General features: G+C 40.1%; 1 protein-coding gene across 7 annotated transcripts in view; it reads left to right on the top strand.

Moving 5' to 3' along the window:
* RPRD2 (regulation of nuclear pre-mRNA domain containing 2) overlaps positions 1-14,919 on the top strand; it is an 85,493-nt gene extending 70,574 nt beyond the window's left edge. For 2 of the 7 annotated variants that reach the window (XM_057532329.1, XM_007177988.3), the window contains 5 exons: positions 1,838-2,120; positions 3,707-3,967; positions 6,553-6,753; positions 9,959-11,140; positions 11,281-11,506. In XM_057532329.1, coding sequence (XP_057388312.1) covers positions 1,838-2,120; positions 3,707-3,967; positions 6,553-6,753; positions 9,959-11,140; positions 11,281-11,369 — 2,016 coding nt within the window. In that variant the 3' untranslated portion in view covers positions 11,370-11,506. Of the gene's footprint in view, positions 1-1,837; positions 2,121-3,706; positions 3,968-6,552; positions 6,754-9,958 lie in introns of all 7 variants that reach the window. The other 5 variants (XM_057532340.1, XM_057532345.1, XM_007177985.2 and 2 more) reach the window with 3 other exon arrangements.
* Positions 14,920-15,237: the final 318 nt, after the last annotated feature.

Below are 15,237 nucleotides of genomic sequence, written 5' to 3' on the forward strand. Positions count from 1 at the left end.
CCATGAGACTATGTTTAACTCTGCTTTGCTTTTCAGAATTTTTCTGCTTGACTTCTTTAATTCCCTCTTAAGCAAGCTTCATAATTCAGCAAATATCTTTTTTTTTAATTGGAGTATAGTTGATTTACAGTGTTCTGCTAATTTCAGGTGTACAGCATAGTGATTCAGTTATACATATACATATATTTGTTCTTTTTCAGATTCTTTTCCCCTGTAGGTTATTACAGGATATTGAGTAGAGTTCCCTGTGCTATACAGTAGGTCCTTGTTGGTTATCTATCAGCAAATATCTTGAAGGAAAAGCAATAGCATATTGTTGAGCCAGTTCTGTCTTTCCTCTTTCATCAAAATTTTGGCCTTTCTAATTTTTTCTAATTTATCTCTACAGGCCAGCAAGACTTTTAAAAGTTCTCCTTTTTTCTTTATATTATTTAGTAGTAACCCTCTGCCTTTTCCTTTTGCCTGAATTCTCAAATTCTTGCCTAGCTCCCCAAAATCAGTAGGACCCTGAGAGAAAAGGCAACTGCAGAATGTCAGCTTGACTCTCCTCATGGTTTCCCCCTGCTATAGAATTTGCCACTTGGGTTTTCGTTGCCTTAGCACTCTACAGTACATTCAAATATGTGTGTGTGCACGTACGTGCATGCGTGTGAGTGTGTATGGATATGTATGTGTATATATCTGGCTTTTCTAGTTGTTCTTGATGGGAGCATTGCTGTGCTACAAACTACTCAATTATATCTAGAAACAAAAGCTCAATTCTAGCATATTATTTTCTGTTCCACTTCCATTTTTTTAAATAATGCTCTTGTTCAACCAACCAAAATGATCCCACGATCTAATGTTCCAACACCCTTAACAAAAAAAAAGAAAAAGACACACAGCTTCAAGACACTGGCAATTAAGATAATCAGATGAATAGGATTTAAGCCAGATGATCAAGGTTAACAACAACAGTGGTACATTGTATTGATTGTATGTACCCTTGATATGATGTGATGACAATCACACTTTACCTCTGTGATCTTCCTCCCCAAAACCCATAACCCCAGTCTAACCATGAGAAAAACATTAGACAAACCTCAGTTAAGAGATAGTCTGCAAAATACCTGGCCAGTACTCTTCAAAACTGTCAAGTTCGTCAAAAGTAAGGAAAATCTAATAAACCATCACAAACAAGAGAAGCCTAGGAGATATGACTACTAAATTATGGGATCCTGGAATAGAAAAAGAACATCAGATAAAAACTGAGGAAATATGCATAAAGTATGGGCTTTAGTTAATAATAATTATCAAAATTGGTTTATTAATTGTGACAAATGTATCATACTAATGTTAGGTGTTAATAATAGGGAAAATTGGGTGTGGGTTATATGGGAACTCTATTTTATCTACAGAGTAATTTTGTACACCTAAACCTTTTAAAATAAACAGTTTCTTTTTTTAAAAAAATCAATAGTATTTGACCTCTCAGGCTATGCTTTATTTATTGATTTGATTTTTGTCTTCTTAGTCATTGCTGTATCTCCAGTACCTAGAAGAGTGGCCAGCACATTTAGGCTCTTGATAAATATTGGTTGCTTGGAGGGATACAGGGGAGCAAGGGAGGATGAATTGCAGATAACTTCTAAGTCTCTAACTTGGGCAACTGTGGATGGTAATATTGACTTAGGGAATATAAAAAGCAGAGATTGGAAACTACTCCATGCTTGACAGATGATATTTTCTTATTTTATACCAGTGATATAGTTAATAATAATGAAGAAATCTGATCAAGTCAAAATGGTAGCTTCTTGGTTACTTCTCAGAGGAGTAAACTCTTCTTTTTCTCTTTTAGGCATATAAAACCTTTGCTAATCGAGTGAACAATTTAAAGAAAAAGCTGGATCAATTGAAGTCAACCCTTCCTGATCCTGAGGAATCACCAGTCCCTTCCCCAAGCATGGATGCTCCCTCCCCAACTGGCTCTGAATCTCCTTTTCAAGGAATGGGGGGTGAGGAATCCCAGTCACCAACCGTGGAGAGTGAGAAATCTGCCACACCTGAGCCTGCAACAGATAATCGTGATGTGGAAGACATGGAACTCTCAGATGTGGAAGATGATGGGTCAAAAATCATTGGTATGTCCTATATGATTAGTAGACAACTTGCTCCTTATCTGTTTTGCCTTCCCCACCAATAAATCTATCACAGGCAGGTATTAAAAGATGGTTTAATCCTTATAAAATTAGAACACCAAGGTAGTAGTATTGTCTGTAGAGCAGTGGTTCAGGATTTGGTATGCCACATACGTTGAGAATCATTGCTCAAGATCTGTGCTGTTCAGGGAATTCCCTGGTGGTCCAGTGGTTAGGAATCCGCGCTTCCGCTGCCAGGGACCCAAGATCCTGCAAGCCACGTGGTGTGGCAAAAACAAAAACAAAAAATACACACTGGATTCTAGGAACTTAGTGCTTTAAAAAAGAGTGAAAATATCTCATTAATAATTGTTTATATTTATAACTTATTAAAATGAAAATATTTGGGATATATTGAGGTAAGTAAAATATATTATTAAAATTAATTTTACCTGTTTTTCTTTTTTTGATATGGTTACTAGAAAATTTAAACTTACATATGTGGCTTGAATTACATTTCTTTTGAACAGCACTGTTCTAAAGGGCCACTTATGCTGGAATTCCTTATTCTCTGTCACTCTTGACCTTCAAGATTCCAAAGCCACATTTTGTTAACCACACTTTCAGAATTAACCTGGATTGGTGAATTGTTTCTCTGACATCCCCAGCTTTTATAATTATTCTTATTAGGCAGTTTGACTTAGGTTGAATTTAATGCACTGTCCATATAGTGCATTGCCTTTAAAGCATTAAGAGGAATGTATTGCAGAGACATCAAGAGTTAAAACATTGCATTAGTGCCTGATTGCACCCCCAGTGCCAGACCAATTTCAGGAGACCAAAGGATAATACATTAACATATGTACTGAGTTTCTGTTTCTTAGAAAGCTCTCAGGTTAATAATGGCAAAGAAAAGACAGGACAATTTATGACATAAATATTACTGAAAGACAGAACACAAATGTGTACCAAATAATAACATGCTTCCAGAAATGTACAAATTTAATATACAGATACTAAGAAGATGTAAAGAAATCATTAAAAAGTAAGATAAAAGATACATTTGGGGGCTTCCCTGGTGGCGCAGTGGTTGAGAATCCGCCTGCCAATGCAGGGGACACGGGTTCGAGCCCTGGTCTGGGAAGATCCCACATGCCGCGGAGCGATTAGGCCCGTGTGCCACAATTACTGAGCCTGCGCGTCTGGAGCCTGTGCTCCGCAACAAGAGAGGCCGCGATAGTGAGAGGCCCGCGCACCGCGATGAAGAGTGGCCCCCACTTGCTGCAACTGGAGAAAGCCCTCGCACAGAAACGAAGACCCAACACAGCCAAAAATAAATAAATAAGTAAATAAATTTAAAAATTAAAAAAAAAAAAGATACATTTGGGGAATTCATTTTAAGCAGATATTAAAGCTGGGAAGGTTCATAAATTATAAAGAGCATGACTTTTTTAAAAAATCATGAAGTGAATTATTTTTCTCTAAAGCGTAGTACTTTTTAGGAAATATTGGGACATGTTATTTCATATTGCAAGCAGAGTCTGGGAAGTAGTAGGATGCAATACCATCTCTTTTATTTTTTTAAACAGTAGAAGACAGGAAGGAAAAACCTGTGGAGAAGTCAGCTGTATCCACTGCTGTACCTACAAAGCCAACAGAAAGTATCTCAAAGGCCTCTTCATGTACTCCAGTGCCTGTGACCGTGACAGCAACCCCACCTCTTCCAAAGCCTGTGAATACTTCTCTTCTCTCCCCTACTCCAGCACTGGCTTTGCCAAACCTGGCTAATGTGGATCTGGCAAAGATCAGTTCCATCCTTAGCAGCCTGACATCAGTCATGAAAAATACTGGTAAGTAGCCCCAGTAAAGAAGATAAAAGGCCTATTTCCACCTTTCTAATTGAACCATCAATCTGGGTTTTGTTTTTGTTTTTTAATTAAAAGTAATTTTTTAATTAAAAAATAAACGTAGGGACTTCCCTGGCGGTCCAGTGGGTAAGACTCCATGCTCCCAGTGCAGGGGGCCTGTGTTCCATCCCTGGGAGCTAGATCCCGCATGCATGCCGCAACTAAGACCCAGTGCAGCCGTAATTAATAAATAAATGCATACATACATACATACATACCAATACATGGTCATCATAGGAAAATAAGAAGATAAGTTAAAAGAATAAAATAAATATCCATAATTCTGCCATCCCAAAGGAAACCACTTGTGTTTAACCTTACAAGTGTGTGTGTGTGTGTGTGTGTGTGTGTGTGTGTGTGTGTGTGTTTTGGGAAATAAAATGTTAGTATAATTTTTCTTTCAGTAATTGAAGCATATTGTGTATACAGTCGGTCCTCCATATTCACCGGTTCTGCATCTGCAGGTTCCACTTCCAAGGATTCAACCAACTATGGATTGAAAATATTTGGGGGGAATATTTTTTCAGAAAGTTCCAAAAAGCAAAACTTGAACTTGTCATGCCCCAACAACTATTTATATAGCATTTACATTGTATTTACAACTATTTATATTATGTATTATGAGTAATCTAGAGATGATTTAAAGTATATGGAAGGACGGGGAGTTCCCTGGCGGTCCAGTGGTTAGGTCTCGGTGCTTTCACTGCCATGGCCCAGGTTTAATCCCTGATCAGGGAACAAAGATCCCGCAAGCCATGTGGCACGGCAAACAAACAAAAATAAATAAAGTATATGAAAGGATGTGCATAGGTTACATGCAAATAATATACCATTTTATAAGGGACTTGATTATCCACAGATTTTGATATATTCAGGAGTCCTGAAACCAATCCCCCATGGGTACCGAGGGACAACTGTACTCTTTTGAAAGCAGCGACTTAAAATTTAACTACATATCATGGACATTTTTGTAAGTCATTAAACATTCAGCTATATCATTTAATAGCTATATAGCATTCAATAATTTATGTAAGCCTTTATTATCAGAACATCTAGTGTGTTTCCAATTTTTCGCTGTTATAAAGAATACTGTAGGGGCTTCCCTGGTGGCGCAGTGGTTGAAAATCTGCCTGCCAATGCAGGGGACACGGGTTTGAGCCCTGTTCTGGGAAGATTCCACATGCCACGGAGCAACTAGGCCCGTGAGCCACAACTACTGAGCCTGCGCGTCTGGAGCCTGTGCTCCACAGCAAGAGAGGCCGCGATAGTGAGAGGCCCGTGCACCGCGATGAAGAGTGGCCCCCGCTTGCCCCAACTAGAGAAAGCCCTTGCACAGAAACGAAGACCCAACACAGCCATAAATAAATAAATAAATAAATAAATAAATAAATAAATAAGTAAGTAAGTAAATAAGTAAATAAATAAAATAAAGGAATTCCTTTAAAAAATTTTTTTTAAAAAAGAATACTGAACAACCTTGATGCTAAAATTTTATGCATAACCCTTCTTAAAAGGGTTGATAAGTATATGGGACTTTTTTTAATGGAAGTTCTAATGAAGATATATAAAGTAGAGCCCCTCTACATGCTCATCACTCATCTTCAACACTGTAAACACATGGCCCATCTTGTTTCTGCTGTGCCCTATCCAATCCTGATTATTTTGAAGAAAATCCCAATTATTTCATTTCTTCATAAATAACTAAGTATTTATTTCTAAAAGATAAAGACTCCAAAAAATTCAACATGTAGGTTTTTAAGTCTTTTCATGTTATAACTAAAATGTTCTCCAAAAAACGTACTATTTTATGTACCAAGTATATGAAAGTTCCCATTGTTCCTCAACCTCTCCAACACTGTTTTGTTTTATACTTTGTCAAATTCAATCTTAAAAAAATTGTTCATTTTCATTCCTTTGATTAAAGATGTGGTTAAAATTTCTTTCATATGCTTATCATTTTTTGTGTGTGTGAAATACCTGTTTATATTTTTGATTGTTAAAAATTCAAAAATCATTTCTTCTTTATATACCATTTTTCCTATGTTAAGAATCAACCCAGTATTTTAAAATGTAAAAATGTAAAGATTGCTTATATAACCTCATTTTAAAGTCCATTTCAAAAGGAAATAACTTACTTATCACATAGAATTATGCAGTGGCCAAGTCTGATCATAATTAGCCAGCAATATCTATTGAGCACTTAAAGGAGTCTGAGGTGTAAGTTCCATTTGGTAGAGAAAAAAGAAATAGGTTCTCTGGTCTCTTTCTATTGGGGCTCTGAAAACTAGTAAATACATATGAAAAAAAATAACTTAATACTTAATCGAATTTAACGGTGTTCCAAGTAGATAGGAGCAAGTCTTAATCTAATTTTCAGATTTTTTCTTTGTACAAGATGGACAATTTGTGGATCATTCACAGAAGAATTCCTATTAAACATACCATACTCAATTAAGTGACTGGAAAGTATCATGAATTTAAAGGTCATTTTGAATTGCATTTTCTTGAGTTAATCTTTCTGCCACCAGGGGTCAGTCCTGCATCAAGACCTTCTCCAGGAACTCCTACAAGTCCCAGCAACCTCACCAGTGGTCTGAAAACACCTGCACCTGCCACGACAACATCTCATAACCCTCTAGCAAATATCCTCTCGAAGGTGGAGATCACCCCAGAGAGCATTCTGTCTGCTCTTTCCAAAACCCAGACACAGTCAGCCCCTGCACTGCAAGGTAAACTGACATGCGCTAGAGGGACTTGAATTGTGAATGTTTGTCTCTGGCTTAATCCTGGATTCCATTTCTGAGGAATCCAAAGCTATGAAATATATAATACAGTTAATTCATTATTCTCTTTATCATGTACAAACTGACATTTATAGAATTCTGAAATGTCAAAGCTGAAGGAGACTTTAAATATCCTCTAGTCCGATACCCTCCTCAGGTGAGGAAATTAACACTCAGTGAGGTGATGTGACCTGCTTAAGATCACACATCTGTCTGTTCAATGAAGAGCTGAGACTAAAAGCCAGATTTCTTGACTGGAGTCCAGTATTCTTTCACTTACACCATGTACCCCAACCTCTTAGTATAAGTTAGTACATGTTGAGGTTTACACATTTTAATGTTAACTGAAGCTAAAGACAGTAAGAAAGATCAATCTACTATCAGAACTCTTATGAGACATGATTATCTCTTTTTTTTATGTCCTAATGTTTTATAGAGGCCTCTACAGATATCATACCTTTTTGTATTTTCTGCCTAGCTATTATCGCTACCTTATTTGAACCTCTCTCTTCAGCTTTGCTAAGTATCTTGTTTTGTGCTAAAACTGTCTGCTTCTAACATTTTTTCATAAAGCTTACCTTGCTCTTTGTTCTCAGACCCTCCAGATACCAACCTCAGTATAATTATGCAGTGAATTACAGCTTCAATACAGTGACTTACTCTTTATCAATAGTTCTCAACCAGGAGCCTCCAGGGGACATTTGGCAATGTCTGAAGACGTTTTTGTTGGTCACAGCGGGGATGGGGTGGGGGTGCTGTACCTCTAGGGGGTGGAAGCCAGGGATGCTGCTTAACCCTACAATGCATAGGACAGTCCCAACAACAAAGAAGTATCCCGCCCAAATGTCAGTGGTGCTGAGATCCTGCTTTATATGAATAGAGAGCAGCAGTACAGGTATCTGTTAATTTTCTTATTTCCTAAACTGTTCTGTAAGTGGATCCGCCAGGCACTGTATTATAGTGAGCTTTGTCTTACCATGTAAGAGAATTTTGTTACACATAACTAAATACTATGAAATAGTAATCCACAGCTCTACATATTGGAACCAGCAAAAGAATTAGTGATGATGCTACAGTGCATCTCATACTACTGATTTCAGGGATAATTAGTTTGAGAGATTGGCATGTTTATATGATTTCTCCCTTCCACTCCCTCTTCTATCACCATCCTATAGTTACAGTAAAAATTTTGAAGTCACTTGTATTTTAACTTCTTATATAGATATAATACTTAGATCTTAAAGAAGAAGCTTTTTGTTTCAGCAGATTGTTACAATAGTATCATGTGGACCTTCTCATCAGGCAAAATTTGAACAGAACTAGGTGTGTTATGACAAAATGAAAAGTGGGAATCTCAGGAAACAAGCTTTGTGGAATAACAGGGCAGTTTATCACCTTTCAGTTCCTTATGGAAAGTGGAATTCTCTTTGCCTTTTAAAAGAACTGTGTCCGGCAACTTAAATAGATAATTTCTTCAAAGACCATAAAGGAAATCTCTTAGAACTTTGCTCTGAATGTGTCACCCATAGCCCTTATTGACTGATTTTCAGCACAAAAGAATGACTTCAGTAGGCAGAGGCCATAGACTATGGTTTAAGATTGAAGAAAAGTAATATTTAGCGGTAAGAGACTATTTCACCTATTACCAGAAATCTGAGTAGTATCTTTGTTAAGAAGATGGTCTTCTGAAGAATTTATTTCACAACAGCTGAAAGATAATACTGAAATATCTTTTTAAAATCATGATATTATCATATCTCACTTTCCAGTGCTTGAAGACTTCTGGTTTTGGTAGGAGCAGTTACTACTAAGAATTAAATCAAACTGTTAGGAAGGGGAAATTTATATAGCCAGGGACCTTTTTGGAAATGAAACATGGATTTTTTTTTTTTCAGGAGGATAATAACTGAAATAAACAATGTTTCATTTATTTGGATATTATCAAACACTGGATAATAATAAAAGCCATGCATCATTATTTAGAAGTTGATGGCATTTGAAAATGTTGCAAGGATGGAGCAACCTTAAAATTCTTAAGACCTTAAATCTCTTAGCAAATAAGGATAAAAATTGAAATTTTGAAGAAACATTAATTGAAGTATCATATGAAATATTTTCCTTCAATCATTTTGAAGGAACAGTTTTAGTGTATGACTGAAAGCTATAAATTCAGGTGAAGTATACATAAACTTTTCATTTGTGATCAGAAATTGAGGAAAATTTCCAAAATGTGATTGAATTTAAAGGACCTTCTGTTATCTCTTTATCAAGTACTTTTCCAAGCATTTTTCTGCAAGAGCAGTTTGCTTTGGTGAACTTCAGTCTTCTTTGCCCCAAAGAATTCTTTCTCAGTGCTTCTGAGAAGGTTTTGTCAGTGAGTGGGGTTGAATCTCATCAGTGTCAGCCTGAATAATCCTTGAATTTTCCAAGCTATAAGAAGGGGATTGTATGTTTTCTTGTGAAAGAATCAGTGCCCCAGTGGTCTAGCTGTATAAGCTTTGTGGTGTATGTTTGTATATTTATTATTGCTACATTTTACAACTAAAATTTTTACAACCAAAGCTTTGTTTCCCCAAAGATAACACTAGTGCGGCAAGAGATGCTCCTTGAAAAAAGCGTCCCAGTTCAAATAAATTCCTGCAATTTGCATATTGCTGTCTCTCTCCTGAGAATAACAGTGTAGGTTAACTTGTTAGAGACAGTTGTGGAGGTTGGAAAGGAAGGATAGGGCAGAATATCTATTTGCATTTAGAGAAACAGTTCCACAGACCAAACATTAAGAAATACTGGCTTAAAGTGTTATTTTAAAAGTAATTTTGCACCCTTTCTTTTCCTGCTTTGTCTTGTTTAAGCTGTGAATGATTCTGACACTAAAATCTCCCCCATTCTGTTGCCTTTTATTTTGCCATGTTGGACTTGTTTCATGACTACTAGAAACATTTCAGTAATTTGCTCTTCTTATATTGATAAATAGGTCCAGTGTTTTCTATGACATTTAGCCATTACTTGTTTGGTCTGGATTCCCTTTGATCTCATATTTTAATGTCTATCTAGTTCCGACTGGAATGAATGAGAATATCCAGTTAGCCTACATTGTTTTCATTCGAAGGTAGGGAGTTCTTTTTAACTCCTCTAATCTTTGTTTCTACAGGCCTGTCATCTTTACTTCAGAGTGTTACTGGGAACCCAGTTCCATCCAGCGAAGCTGCATCCCAGAGCACTTCAGCTTCCCCTGCCAACACCACAGTCTCTAGCATAAAAGGAAGAAATCTGCCCTCCAATACCCAATCCTTTATTCCGAAAAGCTTCAGCTATTCCCCTAATTCATCAACTTCTGAAGTCTCTTCAACATCAGCCAGCAAGGCCTCAATTGGGCAAAGCCCAGGGCTCCCAAGCTCTACTTTCAAGCTACCATCAAACACTCTGGGGTTTACAGGTACCCACAATACTAGCCCTGCTGCCCCACCTACTGAAGTTGCCATGTGCCAATCTTCAGAGATCTCCAAGCCAAAGCTGGAGTCAGAGTCCACCTCCCCAAGCCTGGAAATGAAGATCCACAACTTCTTAAAAGGTAATCCTGGTTTCAGTGGCTTAAATTTAAACATCCCAATCCTGAGCAGTTTGGGATCCAGTGCCCCAGCAGAAAGCCATCCCTCAGACTTCCAGCGTGGCCCTACTAGCACATCAATCGACAACATTGATGGAACCCCTGTGCGGGATGAACGGAGTGGGACGCCCACCCAGGATGAGATGATGGACAAGCCCACATCCAGCAGTGTAGATACCATGTCCCTGCTTTCTAAGATCATTAGCCCTGGTTCCTCAACACCCAGCAGTACAAGATCACCACCCCCTGGGAGAGAGGAAAGCTACCCCCGAGAGCTCTCCAATTCTGTATCTACATATCGACCCTTTGGCCTGGGCAGTGAATCACCCTATAAGCAGCCTTCTGATGGAATGGAGAGACCATCTTCCCTGATGGACTCTTCACAGGAGAAATTCTATCCAGATACTTCTTTCCAGGAAGATGAAGATTACCGAGATTTTGAGTATTCAGGGCCTCCACCCTCTGCCATGATGAACCTAGAGAAGAAACCAGCCAAATCTATCCTGAAATCAAGCAAGCTTTCTGATACCACCGAGTACCAGCCCATCTTATCCAGTTATAGTCACAGGGGCCAAGAATTTGGGGTAAAGTCTGCCTTCCCTCCATCTGTAAGGGCCCTCCTGGACTCTAGTGAGAACTGTGACCGTCTCTCGTCTTCCCCTGGGCTCTTTGGTGCCTTCAGCATAAGAGGGAATGAACCTGGGTCTGACCGGTCACCATCACCGAGTAAGAATGATTCATTTTTCACCCCTGACTCCAACCACAATAGCTTGTCTCAGTCTACCACTGGGCATCTCAGTTTGCCACAGAAGCAGTACCCAGACTCTCCTCACCCAGTTCCACATCGTTCCCTTTTCTCTCCGCAGAATACCCTTGCTGCTCCCACGGGCCACCCACCCACGTCAGGCGTGGAGAAAGTCCTGGCCTCCACCATTTCCACCACATCGACGATTGAGTTTAAGAATATGCTTAAAAATGCCTCACGAAAGCCCTCAGATGATAAACATTTTGGCCAGGCCCCCAGCAAGGGCACTTCAAGTGATGGTGTCAGTCTCTCAAACCTCTCCCAGCCCAGCTTGACAGCCACTGATCAGCAGCAACAAGAAGAGCACTACCGCATAGAGACCCGAGTCTCCTCCTCCTGCTTAGACTTGCCTGATAGTACGGAAGAAAAGGGGGCCCCTATAGAAACCTTGGGTTATCATAATGCATCCAATAGGAGGATGTCAGGGGAGCCAATACAGACTGTAGAGTCCATCCGAGTGCCTGGGAAGGGAAATAGAGGACATGGGCGTGAGGCTTCAAGGGTGGGTTGGTTTGATCTGAGCACCTCAGGCAGCTCCTTTGACAATGGCCCCTCAAGTGCCTCTGAGTTGGCATCCCTTGGGGGTGGGGGCAGCGGAGGCCTCACTGGCTTTAAAACAGCACCATACAAAGAACGAGCACCCCAATTTCAGGAAAGTGTCGGCAGCTTTCGTTCCAACAGTTTCAACTCGACATTTGAGCATCATCTCCCCCCATCCCCGTTGGAACATGGGACACCCTTCCAGAGAGAGCCAGTGGGGCCATCATCTGCCCCACCTGCCCCTCCTAAGGATCATGGTGGTATCTTCTCTCGAGATGCACCCACTCATCTACCCTCTGTGGATCTTTCGAACCCCTTCACAAAGGAGGCAGCCCTGGCCCATGCTGCCCCACCTCCTCCTGGAGAGCACAGCGGAGTTCCTTTCCCCACCCCACCCCCTCCTCCACCCCCTGGGGAACATAGCAGCAGTGGCGGGAGTGGCGTCCCTTTTTCTACTCCTCCTCCTCCTCCACCTCCTGTTGACCACTCTGGGGTTGTACCCTTCCCAACCCCACCATTGGCAGAGCACGGAGTGGCGGGGGCTGTGGCAGTATTTCCCAAGGACCATAGTTCCCTCCTTCAAGGGACCCTGGCTGATCATTTTGGGGTGCTCCCAGGACCCAGGGACCATGGGGGCCCCACCCAACGGGACCTCAACGGCCCTGGCCTTAGCCGTGTACGTGAGAGCCTGAGCCTACCCTCCCTTTCTCTGGAGCACTTGGGCCCAGCCCATGGAGGAGGAGGTGGGGGAGGCAGCAGCAACAGCAGCGGCCCCCCCTTGGGTCCCTCACACAGAGACGCCATCAACCGGAGTGGTATGATCTTGCGGAGTCCCCGGCCAGACTTCCGGCCTAGGGAACCTTTTCTCAGCAGAGACCCTTTTCACAGTTTAAAGAGACCCAGGCCACCTTTCGCTAGGGGCCCTCCGTTCTTTGCACCAAAACGCCCATTCTTCCCTCCCAGGTACTGATGGAAACTAAGGGAAAGGCATTTTGAACAGTCTAGAGAGAATTGGAAGTAGGAGTTTGGTTTATTATTGTTGTTTTTGTTTGTTTTCCCTCCTTTGATTTATTTTTTCTTTTTTTTTATTATGACAGAGGACCTCCCTTCCAAATTAAAAAGTCCCATGTGCATATGCTCACATTTCACTATTCCATCCAGTCCTGCTTCCCACTGCACTTACACCCACCTTCTCCAAGTTGTTTGTATTTTAAGGGGGTGGGGGGCAAAGAAACACAACCAAAGCCACTTCATTTGGCTGGGGGTTTGAGGGGTGGGGAGGAAAACAGCTCTTATCTTACCCCATCTATGGAAGAGTATTATTACATTTGAAATAAAACTTCCATCAGTACAGATAATAACGTGCAATGTTGGGATGTTATTTTGGGCTTGGCATGTCAAAAGTAGTCAGTGGAAGGATTCCTGTCCCCTTCTCTCTCCAGCTCCGTTACTGCTGTAACCAGTGTGGCGCTCTTCCCTGTACGCTCTGTGGCCTGCTGACAGCCAGGAGATGTTGCAGGGGAGAAATGTGGGAGACCTTGGACCTGTCAAGTTGTTTTGTTCTGCTTTGTTTTGTTTTTAAAGGCATGTTGCAGTTGAGTTCTTTACCTCTCTCCTAAAATCTAAAGCTTTTTTTTTCTTCTTTTTTTTCCTCTTCTAAAGTACTATCAGGCAGTAACTTTGAGGAGATACGGACCTCATTTTATCCTAGTAAAAAATTTTCCTCTTTATACTTGGAGTGAAAGAAAGGGGGCTGGATATAATTTAAAGGTTAAAATAAGGAGTAGCTACAATATTGAGAGCTAGAGAAAGGAACTGTTAAATGGTGTGTTGTGACCTGCCCATCTGTCATAAACAAGGAAACATTTCTGAGGTAGTTTCACACATCTTGCACCAAACTCTTGCTTCCTGCTTTTCTTTCTTGACTTTTTCCTCCCTCCGTTTTCATTTCTGCTTTAGCCAGAAAGAAAGTCACTACAGTTGACAATTGATATGAAGGTGTAACTGAAATGTTATCAAATATTATCCCTGTATTTTTTAATAAGAAGTAGACATTTTTACCATGGTGCCTCCCTAACGTAAGTGACATTTGTTGGTAGTTTTCAGCAAAAGTTAACTACAAGGGAAAAGGAAATATTTGTCTTTATCTTTCTTTTCCCCTTGACCTAGTCCTGTATTCACCCCTCTTCTGGGTATTTCAAAGGAGGAAGTTCAGTAGCATCTTTCTTTATATTATACCTCTTTAGATCTGTCTTAGTGACCAGTGGATATTATTATTTGTATCTTTACAGAGAAACAGGAGGACCTGATAAATTCAAATTTACCCCACTCTACAGATCGCAGCCTGTCACATTTCAAGGCTCAATCCTTAACCTCACCTCCCACTCTCAATAGAAAATAATGTTTCTGCCCTTAGTCATTTTCCACGAGAAAGGAGTGCTTTTCTTGTCCCTGAACTGAAAGGCTTCTTATTTGTATTTCTACAACTAGTACTGGGAAAAAGACAATCACTGCATTCTGAGTGTTTATGTCTTTTTATCTAGGGACACTGAAAGGCAAATGTTGCTTTACTACTATTTTTTATTTAGTGTGTTACCCCAAGGTACACACTGGTCATCTCCAGCCAGATGAGTAAAAGAAAAGGAAATTCTAGCAAGTTCTATATTTTCTTCCAAGTTAGTATAGGAGTAACTGTAGGAAGTATGGGGATTGCTTTGGATTCCTCCAACGAAATATTAAAGATGGGAGAGAGTGGGTAGTGTAGTGATAGAAGATTATTTGTCTCAGAATAAACTTGCTTTTCAGATAAAGAGTTTCAGATAAAGAGCAGCTTAAACCAGGTGTGCATCATAGTTGGGGAGTTTTTGTGTAATTTATTCCATATTATTTATTTGGGCTCGCCATGTTTTCTTTGGTTAGGATCCTGCAAGTCATTCATCTTCCTAATGCATTTCTGGTTTTAAGCCAACTGTTCTTTCTTTCTTTGACCTTCTCAAGCCTCTCTGCCCTGTAGCTCTCCCCCCCCCCAAAAAAATGCATGATACCATGACCTTGTAAGTGGGGTGGGGTATATAGTGTAGCAAAGCAAAGAAACAGTACAGTTATGTTGAGTCCTAAGACATTTGTTTAGAGAAAAGTATAAGAGAGTGTGAGGGTGGGGGTGGGGGGAGGGAAAGGGAGAGTTCTCTCTGACTCGAAACTGAGATAGGTTTTTATTTTCCTTTGCAGGAAAGTGGGATTTTTTTTTTTATTCTAGAATAAAAGAATGTGAATTCTTTTTGCTGCTCTCGTTTAAGCTAAAAGTAGTGTTTACTTGAAAAGGCTCTCTGACCATTTGATTTTATCAGAAAATGCGGGGTTGTCAGGACAGTGGCTTCCTGAATGTTGGGGCAGGGCTGTTGTCCTCAGAAGCATGATAGCTAATCCATGAAAGAAGGACCTTGTACAGTTTAAAAGATGGACTTTTAAGGGTTGGTTT

This window comes from Balaenoptera acutorostrata, chromosome 1, assembly GCF_949987535.1.
Source record: "Balaenoptera acutorostrata chromosome 1, mBalAcu1.1, whole genome shotgun sequence".
NCBI classification, from domain to species: domain Eukaryota; kingdom Metazoa; phylum Chordata; class Mammalia; order Artiodactyla; family Balaenopteridae; genus Balaenoptera; species Balaenoptera acutorostrata.